Here is a 24,014-nt window from a genome sequence, read left to right on the forward strand (position 1 = left end):
CTGATAGTGCTGCCAATGGGTATTACTGCTTTTCTACATCTTCGTTGCTTGACCGAATCATATTTGTCAAATCAACCACATTGTTGATTGTTAACAAAGTCCGCGATCTCCATCTTAATACGATAGTAATTCGTCCCTAATCCTGGGGGTCGGGCGGTTTAAAAATCTGTCAACCAATAATACTGTGGTATTACGGCTTGTACACGCTGTATGCATGCGCGTGATTATGAGTATCATTTTCTACTAACTTGTTCTTATCCCTCCGTACTATCTATTATGAGTAAGAAGGTTAGTGAAAATTTCTGTTGAAATTAAAAAAATTTTCAAACTTTATTTCAAGTGTTTAAAAACATTATATAAAATGTTTGGAATTTTAACAAAATTTCCAATTTTCGCTCTGGAACCCGCGATTTATGTAAAAAAAAAATATTTTTCTCCTAGCTTTTTTTCTTAGTACCTACCATATCCCGTCTGACTGCTATTCATACTATAGAAGGAGACATACTTGTCTTGACAGCAAACTTGAATTCCATGTAATGTTGTGAACGAATAGACAAAGGGAAGCACATCTCAAAAAATACCGACCATAGAAAACTACTCGGGTTGTATAAAGTCAGTAGTTTCCTTAATAGAGTAGGAATAATGAAACCAATTTTTAGACTTTATTTAAAATTCATTTCTCTTCTACCGGACCAGTTTCAGACCATCACGTTCATCTTCAGGCTGGTACTTTTTTATTTAAAAATATGGTATTCTACTTAATTTGTTAATTATTAGGACTGTTATATATTTATAATGACTTGTTAAGTTTAACATTTGGGTATATTACACTTGAAAATAACATATTTCATAATGGTCTCCCTATAATGGTTATGTGACAACTCAAATGGTTAGACTGAGGGTCGTACCTTCCTCCCCAGGGACTTGCTGTGAACTTTAAAAATATCTTTTATATTTCAGAGATTTGCGTGTACCACAAAAAGTTGAAAGAATGCATTGTCATCGACAACGAGTCTCTCTGCCATGTTTCAGCTCATTCAGAGGTCGGAAATTGGGTTATTTTCGTCATCCAAGATTCATACTTTCATTCAAAGAATCAAAAGTAATATTCAAATAGATATAATATAAAAAAAACTAGCTCATAAACCTAACCTAACGTAAAGCATTTTTTTCATCACTTTTTATGACTTTGTTACTACTTATATCACTTTTCGGAGTGTGTCGAGTTGTCACTGTCCTGGTTTATCCAGTTATATAATTTATATTATTAGTATTTGAAACCGTTGCGGTCAGAAATAAAAGTGGAATGAACTTAGAAATTGTTAAATTTATATCTAACTTAATTTTATTAATGGATACGATGGAGTTCTACCAAGTACCAACAATTTAAAAAAATTGACAATCTCAATAGTTGTACTTCAACAAAAAAGTATATATGTTTTGTTTACTTTTATAGACGACCACAGACCTAAACAATGGCTGCACCATCAAACATACCGGAACTTCCGCATCTGCTCCTTTGGCAGCGGGAATTATAGCTCTTGCGTTGGAAGCCAAGTAAGAACCGTAAATTTATCGTTATTGTTTGTACAGCAAATAGTTAGGATTCCTTTTACTGTCCCCTCCCGCACCACTTTTGCTTGTTCCATCTGCAACTTGTTTGGAGTAATCAGAGTGAATGTTTTTGTTATTGGTGTCAAAGGAAGCAAGAATTCCAGGTGTTCTCGTGTAGGGCTTGCAATCCCACAATGCTTTCAATCCCGCTGGATCCCTCTGAATTTATTCGAATCCCTCCGAGATCCGCATGCGATTGGATTTTTGCCATACAGGCAGATATTTACCATTTTACAAAAATAATCATACAAAAATAACCACTAACTAACCATTTATTAACTAACTAACCACCACGCCGTAGGGATAATCAGAGAGGACGGACCGCCAAACAACTTGGTCTTGGCACACACTCCTTGCCTCATTCACTTTCGAACATCGTCTCATACATACTCTTCTATTTTCCTACCCTTGACATGGCCTGACTCAAGTTCTGGTTGAGGTTGATTATGCCATCTCTTCTTCGGGCGTCTTGACATATTTTCCTTATACTCTTTTTTCACTCATTTTCTCTACACGCCCAAATCAGCTAAGCGTCCCTTTCTTAATCTTACTTATGACGCTTACATCAACCTTGCAAGCGTAATAAGTGAGCAAACACTATTCAACGTCTCATCTCTAAATCTGCTTCTGAAAGAGATACATAAATATAATATAGCCAGTGGCGAAAATGACCATTGATGGAAATGACCATTGATGGAAATGACATCACAAGAAGCAAACATTGTTCAACGTCTCATTTCCAAATCTGCTTCTTACAGAGCTACATAAATATAATATAGCCAGTGGCGAAAATGGCCACTGATGGAAATGACATCACAAGAAGCAAACATTGTTCAACGTCTTATCTCCAAATCTGCTTCTTACAGAACTACATAAATATAATATAGCCAGTGGCAAAAATGACCACTGATGGAAATGACATCACAAGAAGCAAACATTCTTCAACGTCTTATCTCCAAATCTGCTTCTTACAGAGCTACATAAATATAATATAGCCAGTGGTGAAAATGACCATTGCTGGTAATGACGTCTTAAGAAGCAGACACTGTTCAACGTCTCATTTCCAAATGTGCTTCTTAAAGAGCTACATACATATAATATACCCAGTAGCAAAAAAAATTCACTCAGAGCCTTTACGCTCGTGGTCAATATGGTCATCAAGTACTTGTAGATCATGCTGAGGAACTTGCCAATTACTCAGTATATTTAAAAGGGTGACATAGTATTATTTATTTTGTAAATAAATCCCACAAATCCCGCGAATCTCATGAATCCTGTGAATCCCACAAACCAGCTAATTAATAAAATACTGATGATCCCGCTCTGCTAGATTGTAATCCCTACTGTACGGTCAGAGATACGGGAGGTATGGTATAACTTTTCCTTCGTCGCAGACTGTGAGGCCGCAATGCATTTACTTCCTCTCCTCAGATGTTGCTCTGATTCCCAACTGTGCTATGAATCACGATAATACAATCACTCCTGTCAAAGGGTCTGGCATACGGCATTGGATAAGTGACATATTGTCTTTCCCTTGGGGATTTGACTGCAGGGAAATTATTCAGGATAGCTACACCTAATTCAAAGATGACCAATGACCACAAGGCATTGTCGTAGATATGAGTTGAAATAATAAAAATTGGATGGGTATGAAAGGTAATCTATATTTTGGTAAAGAAGAAAATTTAACCTGCAGACAAGAAGACAGTCACTGTTTACATGAGATTTCAAAAAACCACCTCTCAGTATCAACCTGGTGTAAGACCACCATTCAGAATTGAGACGCTGATTAAATAGCCAAGTACTTTCCCATCTCCTTCTTCTCCTCGCTACCTCCAGCCTCACCACATACCCCAATTGGGGATACCATTATCTCACTGGCTCCATATGATGGGTCTCTTGTGCGGTATCACATAGTGAAATAAAATGTAAAAAAGGTTCCTTATTGAATATATAAAAGAGGGTATCTGTGGGTTTGTTATTTAATACAAAACTCGTAAGAGTTTGATGAAATTTTGCACATCTTATCTTCAAAGCAATAATTGGGTTAAGGTTTTTATGAGACCGCAAAAACCACCATCTCCCATCCCTAAGCAAAATAAGGCCCGGGCAACGCTGGGTATTTCAGCTGATTTCACATAAATTTATTTATTTAAAAAAATAATGTCTATGGGTTGTTTGTTTTTTATGAAAATCAACAGTTTTATTGCTATATTAATGAAATTTTGCACACTTGACTTTAAAATCAAGAAGAAAGTCACCGTCGACGTGAGATTTCGAAAAATCACCCCCTTCCTAAAATACAAACTATTAACGTCTGCACCTCTAAAAGTTCGGGGACTTCGTTATGATTAAATTGAGTGATGAATAGTGAGTGACATGTCCAGTTTTTTTTCAGTAAAAATCTGACTTGGCGTGATGTCCAACATCTAATCGTATGGACATCAGAATACATGCCTTTAGCTGATAATCTTGGATGGCAGATGAATGGGTGAGTTTTTCAACGTGTTGAATTAAATTTAAAAGTTAAATATTCCCGTAAAAGAAGCGAGCTCCGTAAAATTAGCCTCTAATGCTTCTTTTTTAAATAGTAAATTCGGAGCTCAGCTGTGGCGAACTTCCGAGTCTATTTTATTTAAGAGTACCTACTCGACACACTAGGCATACGGACCTATTTCAAGTCACCATTCACAAACAAATTTCATATTTTCTTTTTACAGGGCCGGCTTTAGATTCGATGTAAGGTTTGGATTTGGGTTAATGAACGCCCATGCTCTAGTCTCAGCAGCAATACATTGGATTAACGTCCCACAAAAATATATCTGCGAAGTCAAAGCTCTTGAAAAGTGAGTAGGTATCTTTATTTGTATTTATTTTTCTTTTGTCACCATTAAAGGCTTTACCTCTTGACAATTGAAGGCAATATCAGGGCAGTGATGAGGGATACCCTAAATCACTGCATCAGTAAACAAACCAATCCTAACTCCGAATTCGGGACCGATATCAGGTCGGCTAGCTTTGGGTCACCCAGTGTGATATTGTGCCCAGTATCACCGTCTTGATCGACGAGCGCTTTGCTGCAAGATCAGATTCACACTGCGGCAGGGACATTGTCGTTAAAAAAATGTAGCTTCGTCAAATACAAAAAAATAATGTCTTAACATGTGTGATGAAAGAGGAAACCATGTGTTTACTTATAACACCATTGGGAAAGTGGAAAGGTTCCCTTCAATGCGATATTGGCAGGTGTGTAGAGAAGATCCCACCACCACTCTCCCTAAATCACTTCCGATTGCAATAAGGCTTATTTAAATGAAACAGATCATGGTGAAAAAATATTAAATTTCATCACAAGCAAAGCTGAAATATCACTAGAAAACACCGTTGTTAGAATTCGGAAAAAACATCTTACTCGTTATTTATTTTCATTGGGTTTTACAAATTTTCTCACTCTCTGGTGGCATAAGAGCCAACCGAATTAGTGTGGCGCCAATATTTAAATATGCAGCTAACTATATATAGTAGAGTGTGGTGTAGCCAACATTAAATCAATTATGGGTTTTCTACTTATAAGTGCATATCTAATATCGCTTCATAGTAAAAATAAACATTTCAATTTATAACAAAATTATATAATAACAAAAAAGTTGCTCGCAAAAATTAAGATAAATATTTAATTATTAATGGGGTTTATTCTGGTGAAATTGAAGGTGTCATATTAAGACAAGCCATCATCTATCTATTTATATAAATGAAAATGGTATGTTCGTTTGTTCAAAATCTTAAATCTCCGAAAGTTCTTCATCTCTTGCTAACTGCAAACTGTAATACGCGTGTGTTTTTATACACCTTTATTATATAGATGTCACCTGCGACAGGTAAAAACAGCGCCATCTGTTGGACAAACTTCCTTTTTTTTAAACAGCGCAATCTGTTGGACGTAAAAGCAACACTCGTTATTGTTTCTCTATCTGCACAAACATACCAGCAGAGCCACAGCATCGCGTGGCGGGGAACAGCTAATATATTGTAATAAATGTAATAGCATTGATGTTTAATACGGAATTATATAGAATTACAACTACAAAAACTCGCTCGTGGTGATGATAATTTAGAAAAACCTTTTTTTCTTAATGTACTTGCCTACAAATAGTAACGGTTGTCATTTATTGTTAACCATAAGAAGATGGTGTTTTTTCACAAAGTACATTAGTTTTAACAATAGCCGAACATTTATTTTTTCTGACTCCGTATAAATTATATAAAATGTCTACTTCAGCACACTCTATCTTATTATATAATCGACACATTTGGATCCGAAGGCCAAAATGGGCGATATTAGATTTTAATGTATTAAATGTGTTATAAAAATAAAAAAGTTGTTTTTCCTTGAAATCGCGAAATTACAAAAACGAACGAATTGCACCCTTTTGCCTAGTTGTGTTTGTCAGTTTATCAAATAAACCTTATTATATTGTATAAGAAAACATTGATAACGATGTTATCGCACGATCAATATACTGAAAAATAAACAAGCTAATATTTGATATTATTTTCAGCATCAACATATCGATATCCTACAATACGCTCTACAGGACACAATTTGAGAGTACAGGATGCTCCGGAGAGGGAAACGAAGTAAACTTTTTAGAGCATTTGGAGCTGAAATTCAACATCCTGTACAGCGTTAGGGGAGTGCTGGAGGTTTATTTGACCTCTCCGCAGGGTACGTCATTTAATTTATTATAGAGGTATTATGACAAAACGTCGATGTACTTGCGTAAAAAAGTATTTACAAAACAAGGGGTAGAACAGTGAAATCGATAACTTTACAATATCGGATGGACAGACTTAACTGCCGATGATTTAAAACCTATTTCTCTCGAGCATGGTTGCCATATACAGACCGATGTCGGTAACGTAATAAATCAGAATCAATATATTCTGACGCACCTATTTGTGAATAATCTTTCCTAAATGACGGCTTTGCAAAAGATAAAAATAAATAAATATTTTAAATTGAGCCGCTATCAATAACAACCCTTACGTAGACGGCGATAAGGTTTAAATTGCCGCTTAACACTATCCGTTTGTTTTGATTTATGCAAGAAAAAAACATGGCCCAAAAGTGCCTGTTATTTTATTTTGTGGATGTTCCGGCATATTTTTTTTTTCGATCATTTTATAAATAACTTAATTTGCCACATTATAAAATAAAATCATAACCGAAAATGGGTTCGTAAGTAGGAGATTTTGAGCTTTAAAGCAGTTTTCATAAGTCTTATACATTATTTTTTTCTGGGCTTATAAAAAGACTAATCTAAAAAATACTCGATTATTTCAAAGGCCACGATGTATTTTACTCGCAGTATTTAATTAAAGCATCTGAAAAATTTCTAGACGACCAAATTTTCAAACCAAAAACACATGATTTTGCATTACTACGTATGGCATCGCCTTAAGTAACAACTATGTAAGATCTTTTGTTTCTCGGAGCTGTAATCAATTTGATGGCGGACGTATTTCGTCAACATCGTATTGTCATAGGGCTTTATCGATCGTCCTTTCAACGAATAAATAATTCATTTTGTGTTATTTTTCTTATGTAAATAGAATGTTGTTGGTCCATTTTCTTTTGTGTTTCTTTAACGTGGTAGCCGTGTAGAGATCTCAAACGGTTATCTTACTTGCTCCAATCTATGCCAAAGCCAAAATGAGGGGGATAGGTACACTAAGGACATCTTCCTAGCCAAGGATAAAGAACGGGAGCCCGCCTCTGTGGAAGGTATCTTAGACTTCTTTACATCCAAGCTGGGATTGAAGATACTCCCAGTATCAACCTGGTAATGGCCTGAATACCTCTCCACCTTCCTCCTTACCACCTCTTTCCCTACCCTACTACCATCAGCCTCACAACACACAATTGGGAATACCATATTCTCACTGGCTCCAGACGGTTGGGGATGGATGGGATTTTTGTGCTTACTCGCATTTTTTTAAAAAGTTTAAAGTGAAACCTTTGTGACAGAAGCATGTTTGGTACAAATAATTAGAACAATAATATGCACAAAAAAGATACCATGTTGATATTCTTCGAAATATAAGTTAATTTGGAATGTGACCTATTGAATCTGAACTCATTAAAGTTAATTAGTATTTAATTTAGTGTTGTTATTTGGTTTTAGCTTCGATACCGTCCACCGGATGTCGGTAGAGTGTGTAGATCTAAATTATTACTATCCAGTTAATGTAGTTTTAAGGATTCTTCATAGATGGCGGTACTTGCACCATCTGATAGAGATAGCATGTCGGTTATACCCGAATGGTTCCGAGTGTAGCTGAGGCTAACCGATTCTTAGGCAGGCAGCTCATTCCGAATTGAGTCCCACGTTAGAATAACTCATAGCCTTTGATAGAACGTACATATGTTTGTGGACATAAATTCATGTTTGCATGGCAAGACGATGTTTGCAAGGCGATTTTAATTCATATGTAATAATTTGATTTTTATAATGCCTTACGACGGACTAGGTTTGAGATTTGTAAAACTAATCTGGCTCTCAAGAAAAATTATTCGAAATCAATAAATATAATGAAACACTGATTGCAATGTAAATTACCTACATTATGTTTTTTCTATTTAACTTAAGTACTTACTGCATCATTTCCCAACAAATATTAATAATAAAGGTAGGTAAGTACTTACTATTATCAGCCCGTAAAAAGGGTGAAAACGGGTAACTGTAAGATGCGCAATAAACTCAGAACAGAAAGAAAATTAGAGAGAGACCTTTTTTAAAGGGGATTTATAGACCTTGTACAGAATCGATCTCGTTGTTATAAGAACTCAATTGTGTATATAACCTAATAATATGAGATTTTTGATACACCTTGGTCGAAAAACACTTTTAAATACATCTATTTGAATTTTATTTTTTTCTAGGTAATGAATGAATGTAAATCTTGGAAGCGGAAATTAACCCACTTCTCGACATCTGACCAAGCTGAAACTCGGCAGATATACTCGTCGTCAATGACAACGCAATCTATCAACTTTTGGTGTCAATCATGTACACACACGCGGACATTTTTCTGAAATAAGTAGAAGTTACTGTAGTTTACATTAAAAATAAATGTCAGTCCTACATTACTACTACTTCGGTAGCGCGGTTGACTCCGGCCCTAAATTCAATCCACAGTAAAATAAAAAAAAATTAAAATATGAGAAGCAAAAAAAATTTTTTTTTTACAGATAGATGTTTTAAAGGTTTTAATAGAATCGAAAAATAAAGCAGAAGGAAAAATAGTACGGTGGATATTTGCAGGAAGCGAATTGAAAATAAACTTACGTATTGTTTAATAGTGAATCATTTTCAAAGAAATTCAGATTTTTAATTTTTTTTTTTTTATAGTGAATACCTCACAAGAGTCCCAACTGCTCCCGTCTGGAGCCAGTGAGACTATGGCATCCCCAATTGTTGTGAGGCTGAAGGTAAGTGGGGAAGGGAAAGAGGAAGGTGGGGAAGTACCTGGCTATTCAGATCTAGTCACTAAACACGGCTAAAGCCATTTAGAGCAACGTTTCAATTCTGAATGGTGGTCTTACACCAGGGCGATACTGGTAGTATCTTCCACTCTGGAACGTGCCGCAAATATACTATATATTATTTTAATTAATTAATTTTAATTAATTAATTGTGAAATAACACAAATTAATCAAATAAAATTTATTTGCGCACGCCGGGTTCGAACCCGCGACCTTCGGAATGGCAGTCCAATGCGTTACCACTGGACTATGCCGGCCGTCGAATTTAATATCTTAACTATACTACCTTAATCATCGAAGAGTAAGATAATGAAACTTAACTTGAAATAGAACAAGACACAGAACATAAAAAGGTAACGGTCGTAACAGAAAATCGAATCCAGAATCTATTATCCAATCGGCCATTGTGGCCTCATTTTTAAAGTAGTTTTTGTCGATATCGTATTTCAAATTCAGAATCAACAATATTATATTCTACCAATTATTACCATATTTTTACCAAAATACTTTTTGAAGATAATTATGTACAGTATGGACATTCACAAAGAACAAAGACAATTCCCAAAATAATTCAACTACCATACAAAGGAATACAATATTATATGCACTGCCGAAAATCATAATGTCTCCACCAATTGATAGATTCAAGCGGGATTGTAGGAGCCATATTAATAAACACAAAATGCAATAAGTAATGTAAATATTGATATTAATAAATTAGACATTTGTAAACTTTGACGTACGAATGGCTAATGTAAAATTATTAAAAAATTAAATGTTTCCTAATTGCGACCGTTACCTTTCCATTAAATGCATATATTGGAATTCAGTTTTTTTTACTAAATGAATAAATAAATGAATTGATTAATGGATAAATGAATTAATTAATGGAAAACGAATTAATTAATAAATGCATAAATGAATGAATGGATAAATTAATGAAATGATAAATTTACGAATGAATGGATAAATGCATGAATGAATTAATGGACAAATTAATGAATGAATCAATGGATGAATGAATGAACGAATGGATAAATGAAAGATTGAATGGATAAATGAATGAATTTTTGGATAAATAATGAATGAATGGATAAATTAATGAAAAAATGGGTAAATTAATGGATAAATTAATGAATGAATGGATAAATAAATGAATGAATGGTTAAATGAATGCATGGATAAATGAACGAAATAATTAGTTAATTAATTAGGTGAATGAATGAATTAGGTGAATGAATGAATGAATTAGGTGAATGAATGAATGGATGGATAAATTAATTAATTATTAAATTATTAAATGAAATGGAATCTTTGAAGTGGAAATTAACCCTCTTTCCAACTTCCTGGCACTCATGCATTTGTATATATAGCTTAAGTCTAAATAAAATGTTATGTTATGTTGTGATAAATGAGTTTTAATTTTGAAGAATCCATATTTCCGATTTGTGAAGCGGTATGGGTACCGCTGCCCCGGGAACCCCTCAGTGGTCACCACAAGTGGTCCACTCCGTTTGATGACTTTGCAGGGGTACCCTGGTTCATGAGGTGAGGATTTGATAGGTCTTGGCGGCGGATGTGTATGCCCACCTACTGCGTGGCGGGCCGCATTTAGAGAGACTGGTTGAGTAGATCTTTTTACCATCACCTTGCACCACAGTGGGACTCCCCGACATCACTCCTGGACTCACTGACCCCCAAATTCCTACCCACCCCTCATATTTTTTTCTTTCCCAGATTTTCCTCTTCTTTTTTTTATTTATTTATTTAATATTAGAAAAAATATTTTTTTACATAGATAAATACAGGATATTAACAAGTTATAAAACAATAGAAATTATAGCCTTTCCTCACCATAAAGAGAAAAAATCAAATCAAATCAAATCAAAAATTATTTATTGTAAAATAAAAATTACAAAAGGTGTAGCTTATGGGTAGACCCCATTTCTTCCAGCTAACCACATTTATTTAATTACAGTGTTTATATAATATTATTTGTTTTATCATTATAATTACAATGTTTATACAGATAAAATAACAATATACCAATGAAAAAATAAAAAATATATATATACCAATAAAAATAGGCGTTTCATTTACGTGAGGTATTCACTCAACGTGTAGTGATATTTATTAACAAGGAAAGTGTTTAGTAACGATTTGAATTTGTGTGTATCTTGTATTTGTTTAATGTTATGTGGAAGGTTGTTATATACTTTAATGGCCATGTAGTATGGTCCTTTTTGGAATATTGTTTTGTTTGCTTTTGGTATTAGTAAGTTTTCTGTGAGCCTTGTAGCGTATTTATGTGTTGAGTTTTTTAGTGGGAACTTGTTTGTAGATGATCGCACTAACATGCATAACCCAAAGAAGCCTCCAGAGAGGAGCTAATGTAAATAAAAAATAAAATTAAATAAAAGTTCAACTATTTGTTTTGTAAGAAACGTGTGTTTTTTTTAATTTACGCTAGACAAGTTGTAATTAGGTACGACATAATATTGCGTTCAATTTCGGAATCGAATTTTCAATCTCAAATTTTATCAAATAACACGAGCATATCGAAAATTTATTTGATTTCCTAATGATTTCGTTTTTCCTAGGCACTATGTAATTAGATTTCTTGACATAAATCAATATGCCTACAACGCGCTTCTCGAAAATTCCCTGGAATTTTTACTAGGAAAATATGTTTATTTTGACATGACGGAAATTGCGGTTGGTTAAGTGGATATGTTCGAGGAACGGCAAACCTAATTTTGTTTCAATTTCAAAAGCTTTTAGACCCGTGGTATTTAGCCATTACTGAAACAGGTGATCTACGATCTATTTTTAGGAATTATTATGTACCAGAAATACTACCCACCTGGGTAGGGCAAAAGCACTGAAGAGAGAATTCACAATTAAAGGTCTGAATTGCCCAATAATACCGACTACTAATATTGTCAATAGATGTCTATTCACCTTTAATTTACCAATACATATATCTATAATACTTGATTCCCATTTCTACAAAGAAACCAGTTTATTTTATTTGTCAATAGAGCGACGTTAGAAGATTCCTATTTTACCATGGTAACCATCGTTCTTTTGTTTTCTGTTTTATTATTATTATAATTGTATGCTCTTCATACATTCAATAATATTTTTTCTAAACTCTAACATCAAAAAATTTTCGGACTCACTGTCCAAAAAATACGCACACACACACACACACACGCACCCTCCCTCACACACACACACCTATAACTATACTAATGAATGAATAAACATACCATTTACATAGGTACCCAACATGAAATATCTAATTCCTGTATATTGTTTCATCACTGTAACTCGTGTACTGTTTGTTTCTATAATATCAAATAAATTGTAAAACTATTAGCATAGTCCCGTCGTTTCTATTGATGACCTGTCTGTGATGGACACTGTTACGCTGTCTGAAATGATAATTACTCGTAAATAAAGAAAGAAGCGCAACACGATATAAGGACACAAAAAGGCCACGGGGAACATAATTTCCCTCATCTTTGAGGTTTTTGTGTGGAGGGTTTTTTGAAAAGAGGAATGTTTTACATGGGTCTTGAAGACTCGTGTTATAGGAGAGATCAAACACAGAGGCCGGAAAAATGTCATACAGCCGAACTGATGAACTCAAGAACTAGTTAAAGAAACGACCCATTCTCGTGTGACTGATTTTAATAGTTCAATCACTTATCAACCTGTCCATTTATCATCTTATTTCCGTATCCACTTCCTTCAGCCTCACAACATTCTACAAAATGGGAATGCCATAGACCCACTCAATTACAGCAACATTAATGATATTATATAATACCTTATTCATTTCCAGGAACGAAACTGCCAGTACTTAGCCACAGAAGGCTTGATCGCTCCAACAAAGGGTTCACTAACTGGAAGTTTATGTCCGTGGGCACCTGGGGTGAGGACCCCAAGGGAACCTGGACCCTTGAGATAATAGACGAGGTAATTCTAACAAACTTCTACATTTTCAATTTGTTACAACTGAATATGATGCGATGACTTTTTAGTTTTCGTCTTTTTTTAATGGAGTAATCACTAAAACACTATAAATGTAAGCACACTGAGTTTACGTATGCAACACTACGTTTTCAGGCCGACGTGCACACTTGTCCTACGCACGCAACGCAATTTTAATCACGGTATATCGATATTAAATGGATTTCAATTTATAAATTATTTCATACCAATCTCCTCCAACAAACAACCAATTCTTAAATCATGTTGAAAGAGAAAGGGGCCTTTTTGGCCCGGAGCTCTGTATGCCATTATTTCAAAAAGTCTCTTCACATCGTTTTACTAAATCTATTAATTGTTCATCTCCCATTTTAACAATAAAACTAGCAATAAATGTCAATAAACGGGAGCCGTTGATTGGATAACCAACACCCCAAGTGGTTCACTAGGTTTCCTGACTTGGGAGTAACCCGGTTTATGAGGTGAGGATTGTCTAGGTCCTAGCGTCTACTGCATGGCGGGCCGAGATCGGGAGAGAATGGTTCAGAGATACTTTTTTACCTCTCCAGCCAGACTCTTTCGGCTTGCACGGCAGTGAGAGAAATGGATTCACACGTCCGATACTCCTGGACACACTGACCGCCAGACTCCTATCTATCCACAAGCAGAAATACACACAAATTCTGACAAAACATGTCAGAGATCTTAAGATTTAAACAGTTTCAAGCGCATACCGTGATGCAATGCAGTGTTGCCAAGTTAGCATATTATATGCTAAATTTGGCATAATTACTCCATGTTTAGCATAACTATTATGCGTTTAGCATATAGCATATTTATTTGGCTTATTTTTACAGAAACATGAAAATAATAAAAACCAATTTTTTAACTAACAAAAATGATATCGATTAAAAAAATTGGTGTCTCAATGGAGAAACATAGTTCACATTAAATGGGAATCCTTGACTTCCACTGTAGAGTTTTGGAATGAAGTCATGCAATATAAAGATGCAGCTAATAATGACCCCTTCGGTGATTTATGTCAGTTTGCAATGTCTATTTTAACATTGCCGCATTCAAATGCGGACATTGAACGTGTATTTAACCAAATGAGTCTGGTCAAAACAAAACTCCGAAATTGTTTGGCGGTGAGAACCCTGAATGCCATTTTGTAAGTGAGATTTGGCCTAAAGAGAGCAGGAATGCATTGGGACCAAAGAAAGTTACGACTCCGTCTCTCAGCCTTCCACATCAGCTGCTGTTAATGAAGAAGAAGAAGATGAAAATATTGATATTTTATTTCACTGATTTTATTTCTAAGTTAAATTTATGTTAGTTTTTTTTGGCATTTTTTAAAGGAATTTAGCATATTTCTGGCATATTTTTCCCATCACTCTAGCATATTTTGAAGTAGTCGAGTTGGCAACACTGATGCAATGGTTGATTAAAACCTATTAAAATTGTTTATTTTTTATTATTATCTGTACGTTTTCTCTTGTGCAAACCTAGAAATTCGTACATTTTATTCTCTGCGCTATTACTGTGTTTGCAAGCAGACCACGTCCAGTACAAAGATTGCAAGAATGCGATTACCAAGTGCGAGCATTGTGCTAACCGGATAAATAAACCATTTCTACATGGAGCCAGACCTTCAAAAGACGCAATTATCGAGAGTGGCGCCCGTATAATAATAGGCTCTCCGTTTTATTTAACACACTCATAGAGCGATTTTCTATGTTCCTTTTTTCAATGGTACGAATTTATTGTGTACGATCAATCTATGAATAACACGTGGAATGATACCCTATGCGATTACATTATTCAATATCTTGCTGTAATTTATATTCCACTAGCTGGCGTTTACCATGCGTTGCTCGGGGTAATGAATGGTTTCGAGTAAAGTTTTGACGTTGTAAAATCTAGTGTGCCTGAAAGCTGGATGCATTTTAAGGTGAAAATGATATAATTGTATTGTGTATTTTTTACTTAATCGTGCCATGTCTTCTACCATTCACTTCCACGGCATACATTTTCCTAACACCCATTCTTCATTCATCTCTGAAGCCTTACTTTACCACACATTTGATTCGACTTCTGACTTTTTCCACTATTAACTTCATGTAGTTCATAAAATCCACATTGTTAAGTGCAGAGATAATTCGTTAAATCTTCCTCAGGCGTTTCCGACCTTTTCAAACATTTACTACTGTAAACCATATTATTACTTTAAAAAAACTAAATTATATTAACTTTTATTCGAGTACGTATCTCATTGCAGTGCAGAAATAATGCTCGAGCGTTCTCGACTTCTTCTACTGAGGTGTTGTGGGTTCAATTCCTAAATCAATAAATATTCTATGTCCTATAATTAAATTAAATTTCTAACAGAACTCCCTACAATCATTATGATACGGTATATCAGTCAGTCCGTATCCTCTATTCTGTGACATTCCCTGATCAAATTTAAGCGAGCTAAATCGGCCGTTTAAGCCTCGGTAATCCACAGAATAGTTCCCTTTTTGCGCAAGCGGCGTTAGAAGTAAAAAAAATTCAAATATGACGTTTACGTGAGTAATTACATACTTCTATCTCATCGAAAAATACGTTAAAGCGATGAGTGCATACTTACGTAGTGACGTCGTGTAATATTTTTAATTTAGCCGCTATCGATAACAACCCTTACGTAGACGGCGATAAGGTTTAAATTCCCGCTTAACACCATCCGCCTGTTTTGATTTATGCAAGAAAAAAACATGGCCAAAAAGTGCCTTTTATTTTATTTTGTGGATTTTAAGGCATAAATATTAAATTTTTTTCCGATCATTTTATAAATAACTTTATTTGCCACATCATACAATAAAATCATAATCGAAAATGGGTTCGTAAATAGATTTTGAACTTAAAAGCAGTTTTCATAGGCCTTTACACTTTTTTTTTCTGGGCTTATAAAAAGACTTATCTAAAAAATACTCGATTATTTCAAAGGCCAAGATGTATTCTACTCGCAGTATTTAATTAAAGCATCTGAAACATTTCTAGGCGACCAAATTTTCAAACCAAAAACACATGATTTTGCATTAGGTACTACGTATGGCATCGCCTTAATTGCATTATTTTAACAATATGGACTGTTATTTTGTTGACGTTATTAATTGATAATCAATCTCAAGTAGACAAATAGTCGGGTAAGGTATTTATTATACGAGGAATTTTTCAACGCTAGGATAGTATTTTCAGCGGTTTTTTTGTCATAATTTCATGTATTGACTCCAGCAAAATAAAAACTATTTAAATATATTAACATTATCATAAATCAAATAGTAAATGACACCCAGCGTTGTCGTTTGCGTTTTGAAAGTTACAGATCTCACTATGACATTATAGAGCAAAGATATATTACTCTCGTAGACAGTAGTTTGGTTTTACAAAGCAATAGCAAATACGTTCTTCTATTTAAATTATAGACAATAGTTTAATATTGCTGATATCTAGGCTTCCGACCTATATATTATGTACCAAGCTGTGCTAAGCTCGACATTCCAACCAAGCTGACCTTAAAATCAACTGATACATCGGGCCTATTTCATCCAGAAACGAGAAGAGTAGACAAGAGATTACGAAGATTAAAGACGATTTAAAGTGGTCATCACCGCATTGAAAGCATTTAGCAGAATAATGGTGGAGCTCGTCACTTTCACAAAAAAATGCAAATTTGTTTAATGATATCTCTTTAATGTTTTTCTTCAGTTTTTTTTCCACATCATTCACAATCTTTTTTAGCAATAGTCAATGATTTAGATTACCAACATGCTCTTTTGAAAAAAAATATCAAAGAACTTACGTATGTAGCACGACGTTTGATGGCAAACAGTTGATTTGGTAATAATAGAAAAGAATTTGAAAGTTTTAAGCTGGGTCCAGACATGTTCTTTTGTCCGTACCGTACCTCCGTTTCGTACCAGGGTCGCGATCCAAAAACTCTGGACGCATCATCTTTTGTCCGTACCGTACCTCCGTTTCGTATCCGCGTCGCGATCAAGAGCCCGTATCTCCGTAACGTCGCTGCGATCATCGCGTGTTCATTTCCTCCCACCATGTCGTCGACAGTTCCTCCCATCCATCTTGCTTTATATTTTTATTGTAATAATTCCTGTTTCCGGGATCCCACAGAACTTCCCTGGCCCTATATCCATCGATAAGCTTCACAATATTATAGTTATCCCACTGCATTTTGCGCAGACCCGTACCGTATCGCCTTTGAACGGGTCGAAAAACCGACTCGCGATGGATCGGAGCGTACCTCTATCCGTATCGAGACGCCGTACCACCGTACCGTACCGAACGGGCGTCCAAACTAGCGTTCTTGATCGCGACGCTGATCCGAAACGGAGGTACGGTACGGAGAAAAGAACATGTCTGGACCCAGCTTAAGATGTTTTTCAGTTCGTTATGAAACTATTAAAATTATTTACAAACGAATGTAGTAGTTGAAAACTGAAATGTGTTTGTACTGAAATACCTACCTACCTACCCCGATGTATGACAGCGGTGAAACTGGCAGCAGAAGGACGAAAGCAGACTGAATGCTGTATAAATGAGATCACTGAGGCGTATTTGTGGTAACAACCTGTATGATTGCGTGAGAGGTGTGATGATTCGCAAAAAATGAAAGGATGATATAAAGGTAATGAATAAGATTAAGAACTGGATGCTTATATGCAAAGAAGAATAAATTACGAATGCAAATGAACCAGATACTTGAGTCAGGCCATATCAAGAGTTGGAATAACAGAAGATTCTTAATGGGACGATGTATGAATGTGAATGAGGCAAGGAGTGTTTGCCAAGACCGAGTTGTTTGGCGTTCGGTGCCCTCTGCCTAACCCTGTGGAGAAACGGTGCGATGGTTAGTTAGTTGAATTTCTTAGCAGTCTAAATAGGTTTACGGTAGTTTCTGATATAAATATGTCATATATCTTCTTAGGTCGTCTTATATCATCTTAGGTCGTCTTTTATCTTCTTAGGTCGTCTTATATCATCTTAGGTCGTCTTACATCTTCGTAGGTCGTCTTAAATCTTCTTAGGTCGTCTTATATCTTCTTAGGTCGTTTTATATCTTATAAGGTTATCATATATCTTCTTAGGTCGTCTTATATCATCTTGGGTCGTCTTATATCTTCTAAGGTCATCGTATATCTTCTTAGGTCGTCTTATACCATCTTAGGTCGTCTTATATCATCTTAGGTTGTCTTGTATCTTCTTCATTCTCTCGAACTATTTCAATGTCTTCGGGTCGACTCATTTGCGGTAACCACGCATCCAGGGATGTCATTTACAAACTTTCTTCGTTTGTTCATTACACTTAGATAAGCCTTGCATTTTTTGTGAAACATCACATTTCTCACACGACCACATATGGTTTTATCACATAAACGCCTCAGGGATCTCATTTCCACATCATTCAGTCTGCTTTCGTCCTTCCGCTGCAAGTTCCATCATCATGGTAGGTACAAGCTCCATGTGGACTGGTAGCTTCGTTTCTTTAAACATTTTTTTTTCTTAATGTTACATAATATCCTGGCTCTCATTTTCCACCTATCTGCTCTGTTCTACACATTCAAAAACATTCGAATGTCTTAGACCCAGTTGTTTCGTAAAAATTCATGTGTGACGAAGTCACAAATTGCCATTCAACGCCATTGTGTTTTTTTGATAGTTCAAAGGTTCCCGTTAAATGCCAATACTAAGTCCGTTTCAACTTTTGGATAACTTGTGATCAACGGATGTGGATAACTATAAGTTGTTAAGCTTATTGCAATTTGATAGAAAGCTGAAACGCGCCTATAAACAGAATTTAACGGGTAGCTTTCAAATCTCATAAAAACAAAATAGCGCTGAGCGTTCATTTGATGACAATATTTCTTTTAAATTTTTGCGAAACAACTGGGTCTGGATGTACGACGGACTTGCATTATTTTACAATAATTTTACGGTATGTACGGAAAAAGATTTCTAAAAGGATAGATAAAATGATTTTTTTGATGTACTGAAAAATTGCGAAAATCTTAATCTGCGTTCCTCTTAATAATTAATTAATTTCCCTTGAAGTGTCTTTACTTTTTTAGTGACAAATAAGTATAACTGAAAACAATGACATGAACCTAATATCGCTTTACAACAGCTTAGAAAATTATAACCGTTTTATGTTTTGTTGGAATGGTTCAGACAAAGAAAATTTGTTGAACAAAGGTTCCACCAGCAGAAGTTATGATTTATGGCAGTTTGTTCTGACAGATAGGTGTGGACCACTTGATATATATGCTAGGAGTATGTCCACATAAGCTCAACCTTGTGCTCACATCCTACGAAATTCTCTCGGACTTTTCGCTGAACAGAAAACGAAATAATATTATTATTTCAGTGAGTTTTTTTTTAAGTAAAATATATACTGTACGGTTATTTTTAATGATATCGAGCACGAGTAGTAAGCCTGTGAGAACTTTATTAAAAATTAATTATATTAATAGATTTTTCGATATTCATACTTGTATAAATATTCTGTGAAATAGAATCCACAACTGTAGGCACTACGGAATCGGAAGATCATTTATTTAATATTCCATCTCTTTACGTGAAATTTTTTAACTTCTAATTAAATTAAGTTTATAAGTATCCAAAGAAATAATAAAGATTTGTTTTTGAACGAAATTTTGAAACAGAAAACTCAGGACCGTCGCCTTGCTGTGCGCCTCGGCAAGGCAAAGGTCTTGGGTTTAAGTCCTAGATATGATCGTATCTTTTTCAGATTTTTCTGTGTCAAATTTTCGTTTAAAGCCACGTAGTTAGCGTTCAAAGATGGCATGAAAGGGAGATATGTAAATATGAATGTTAGAGGGAGCGAGCTAATATTAAAAAACGATAATAATTTAACGAAAATGGTGAAAATATTAAATAAAGCATTACTCGTTTGAAATAGAGCAAAAATCTCTCAAGAAATGCTTCAGTTGCATTTATAGATACACTGTGATTTTTCATGCTTATAACATATTATTGAATAACAGAACAAAACGTGTTTTTAATAATTTTCGGAACTTACTCGCGAGTTTTTTCTATCGAGGTAATTTTATAGAGTTTCGACATAATAAATGTCTGTATGTTATCTTCAAAATTAACGAATCGAACTGAAAAACTTAAAGAGTTAATGAGATACTTGTTATAAATCGGTAGAAATTGTGTAAACGTTGGCTTAAGAATCGCTAATATTGTCTTTGATAATTAAGTAACAAAAATATTCAACAAATGGTCATGATTAAGGATTTCATGTCAATATTTTTGGCAACTTAAAGTACAAGTATTATGATACCAACTTGCTTTTAGATTCCTTTTATTTGTGTTATTAGAGCGGCATTCTAAAACTTACCAACACAAGTATATCCTCCTTTTTTCACAGTTTTAGAAGGACTTCCTTTTTACTCAGTTTCGAAATAACTCGGTGCAATATTCCTTGATTTCGTATCTAATGTGCGCAAACGAGTTCATATATTATATGATATTGATAGTGAATAATCTTCGTAATGATTTAAAGAAAGCCATTTTTTAAAGAAAATTAGAATACAATAAACAATAATGAATGTTATCTTTTGATTCGCTGAATTTGTTTTTATACAAGTATTTTCGTTAAGTATACTTTTACACGGCGCTGCATGGAACGTATTCACCGTGTAAAAGAGAAATCCAGTGTTCATAATTCCTTGATCTCCCAACTGTCATTGAAGTTTTTTAATCACAGTTTTTTAAACTAAATTGTTCAGTAAATTATTTTAGTTCTGTATAATCGAATTAACGTGCCATGTTAACAGTTAGATTTACAGAAGGGTATGAATGAGTTGGTATATGAATTTGAATGAAGCAAGAATTGTGTGCCAAGATAGAGACAGAGAAATAGGGTGATGTTTAGTTAGATATTTCGTTATTCAACGACTTCTTAATTTGTTGATTTCACTGATGATTTTTTTTTTTGATTGACAGATGGGACCTCCGACAAATCGTGGAAGAGTTGGGCCTCTGACTCTCATACTTCATGGGACCAAAAATCAGCCAGACTACATCAAAGACGGGCCCAAAGTCTACAACATGGCTTACCAATCATTCGACAATCTCTACGAAGATGAGGACCCTTTGGAGCAAGAAACTTCAATCAATGATGTTGAAACAAACTATTTAGAACATGTAAATCAGAATTTAATTGGGTCCAATTCTAGGTACTTTCCACAAAATGACGAAAAGAAGGCTGACAGTTTGTCAAGCGTTTTAAATCTATTTAATCCTTTCAAATCAATTGACGAAGCTAAGCAATATGCTGACATTTTTAAAGATTATATGAATTCTATGCCTCAAGACATTTACGATGAAGACAGAGCTCTGAGCAGAGTTCATCACCAGAACTCTAGAATCTACGATAAAATCAAGAAAATGTATGAAGATGACACCAATAGAGCTATGGCAGAATAAATTCAAATTAATTAGTCAATGGTCAATGATGCTACAATACATATAGATGCGTTTTAGAACTCTCAAAGAGGCAAGCAAAAATACGCTAATTGTCATGATTTTGATTTCATAGTTTTAGTACAAAACTGTCGCGCGTCGCGTAAGGTCGTGTGTTACGTCAAATTAAATTGAATAAGACGTGCCTAAATTACACGACAAATACTATAAAAAAACTAACAGAAAACATTTCATTCGTAAATACATGGAAATTATTTATTTTTATTAAAAATAAAATTTGATTGTTTCTCGAAGATTTTTCAGCGCCATTAGAGATAGTAAGATAGCGAATGTAGCAACACATACTTATGATGACAACCTACTAACAGTAGATCGTCTCATACAGTATCCCGTATTCATCTTAGTGTAAGCGAGTAAGAGTATATTGTCACCTCAGTTACACCCTTCATGTGGAATTTAGTATTCGAACCAACTTTTAATACGAAAACGTCGTTTATTTCATTCGTACACACATATTCTTTGAATGTCTGTCGTTGTCATATACACGGAGAAAACTAACTGATATGAAATATTGTTAATTTATTAAAAATCTGGTCTAGTTATTCATGTTCGTGTTAAAAACGGGACTGAAGGCATATAATGAAAGATTTTACAAATTTCATAATAAACTATCAGTAAAGCACGAATATGTTACGAGGAAGTCGAAACACGTGTTCTAACAAATAATAATATGTTCACATCTCGTACATTACATGTATTAGGACAAGGCCACCTGCGTGAACACGTGTGCAGATATATTCTAAATATACTTATTTTTCTAGGAATTTCATCATTTTTTTTTTTTTGGAAATGGTCATCCAGTCACATTTTTAATAGTATAGTGATAAAAAACGTACTGAGTTTTCTCCGTGCATGAACCACGATTGAATTAAGAATTTAATAGAAAAATAAGACTGATTCTTACTTGCCACCTTTTGTCTTAATTTTGTGAGACAATAACAAGTCTATATGTATTACAACGTCATTGTTTAGAATATATTATATTTCATGCTTATAATATCTTATCTAAAATTTAAATGCAAAATTTTATCTTCACTTTAAATATTAAAATAAATACTAGAAAGTTTTCACAAATGAATTGACACTATTTTTCATAAAAATACTATATTCCTCTTCAAAATTATTAAAAATAAATATTTCGCATCATGTATGATTTATTTTTTCTTTATTACCAAATCTTTTATTTTTCTATTCCCCTTGTAGAATAAAATTATCTCTTTTACCTCCACTAATTTGTGCCATTAATGGCACTGTTATGATATCTTGTTTTAAACGATTCACTTTTAAAGAGTCATATAAAATGAGGTTAAAGAAAGAGGTACTAATCATTGAGCCGCGGATGTTAATGGAGTCACTGCCACAATCAAAATCCAAACATGATATTTGCACACAGCTGGCCCAATTTGATGTAGGCGCAATTATTGGAGGAGGTCTGTTCCAGGCGATACGTTGGCTGTTCTCATTAGTAAATTGTTTGCACTGTGCCAGAATCGAATCCAAAAGCACACAGGCTTAGTCAAATGATTATAAATCCAAGCTGTAAAATTGAGGCGCAGTGATGCTAGAGGAAAAATAGTAAATACTTCAAAAATTCCCGTTTTTTTAACATTAATTACACACAGGAAGTCACGAGGAAAATGATTTCCCTTGGGGGCCGTGTCCTCTTCGACGATTTTATGGGGTGAGGAAAAAGGCACGAGGGGTGGTAGGAACCCGGGAGTCAGTGTGTCTATGAGTGACGGACGTTTGAATCCATCCCTTCCACTTAAGTTCAAGGTGACGCGGCGAGAAAGTCCAGCTAGAGAGATCAAAAGGTCAAGTAATCAGTGCATGATGTAAAACCTCACATGTTCGCGTCGATCGCCAATCACGCGGAGCTCCTTCCTCCGTATGTCTCCACCACCGTCACCAGAATACTCATCGTCCCCCTGTCTCATTTTCTCCAGTCAACCTCGGAACAGCTGTTCATCAGCATTGCCAGTTATAAGGCCTCCCGTCCTCTCCAAATATTAAAAATAACGGGGTACTTGATTTATCTCGTTACAACCTCACTCCATGAACATACGTAGCGAACCACTCGAGATTACCTATGGCAGAGGTGTTGGTTATTCAATGAATATTATTGCAATGAATCTGGGGCGGCGGTATCCACACCCAAGTCGCAAATTGATATTTTTTATGCTAGATTCCCAACTTCCCCGAACCATCTAGAGCCAGTGAGACAATAGCATCCCCAATTAAGTATGTTTATTAGTGGAGAGGAGAAGGATATGGGAGAGAGGAAGATGTA

The 24,014-nt window shown here is 34.9% G+C and overlaps 1 protein-coding gene across 1 annotated transcript in view; it reads left to right on the top strand.

Annotated features, from left to right (window-relative positions):
• Nucleotides 1-21,667, top strand: part of LOC149426027 (neuroendocrine convertase 1-like) — an 83,683-nt gene extending 62,016 nt beyond the window's left edge. Inside the window, exons 11-17 of the mRNA XM_089644131.1 lie at nucleotides 1,457-1,557; nucleotides 4,013-4,105; nucleotides 4,335-4,460; nucleotides 6,174-6,340; nucleotides 13,011-13,144; nucleotides 21,185-21,452; nucleotides 21,555-21,667. Of these exons, the coding sequence (XP_089500257.1) occupies nucleotides 1,457-1,557; nucleotides 4,013-4,105; nucleotides 4,335-4,460; nucleotides 6,174-6,340; nucleotides 13,011-13,144; nucleotides 21,185-21,452; nucleotides 21,555-21,667 (1,002 nt within the window). The remainder of the gene's footprint in view (nucleotides 1-1,456; nucleotides 1,558-4,012; nucleotides 4,106-4,334; nucleotides 4,461-6,173; nucleotides 6,341-13,010; nucleotides 13,145-21,184; nucleotides 21,453-21,554) is intronic.
• The last annotated feature ends 2,347 nt before the right edge of the window (nucleotides 21,668-24,014 follow it).

Source organism: Hesperophylax consimilis, chromosome 2 (assembly GCF_061612785.1).
Source record: "Hesperophylax consimilis isolate HC1 chromosome 2, BYU_Hcon_1.0, whole genome shotgun sequence".
NCBI lineage: Eukaryota > Metazoa > Arthropoda > Insecta > Trichoptera > Limnephilidae > Hesperophylax > Hesperophylax consimilis.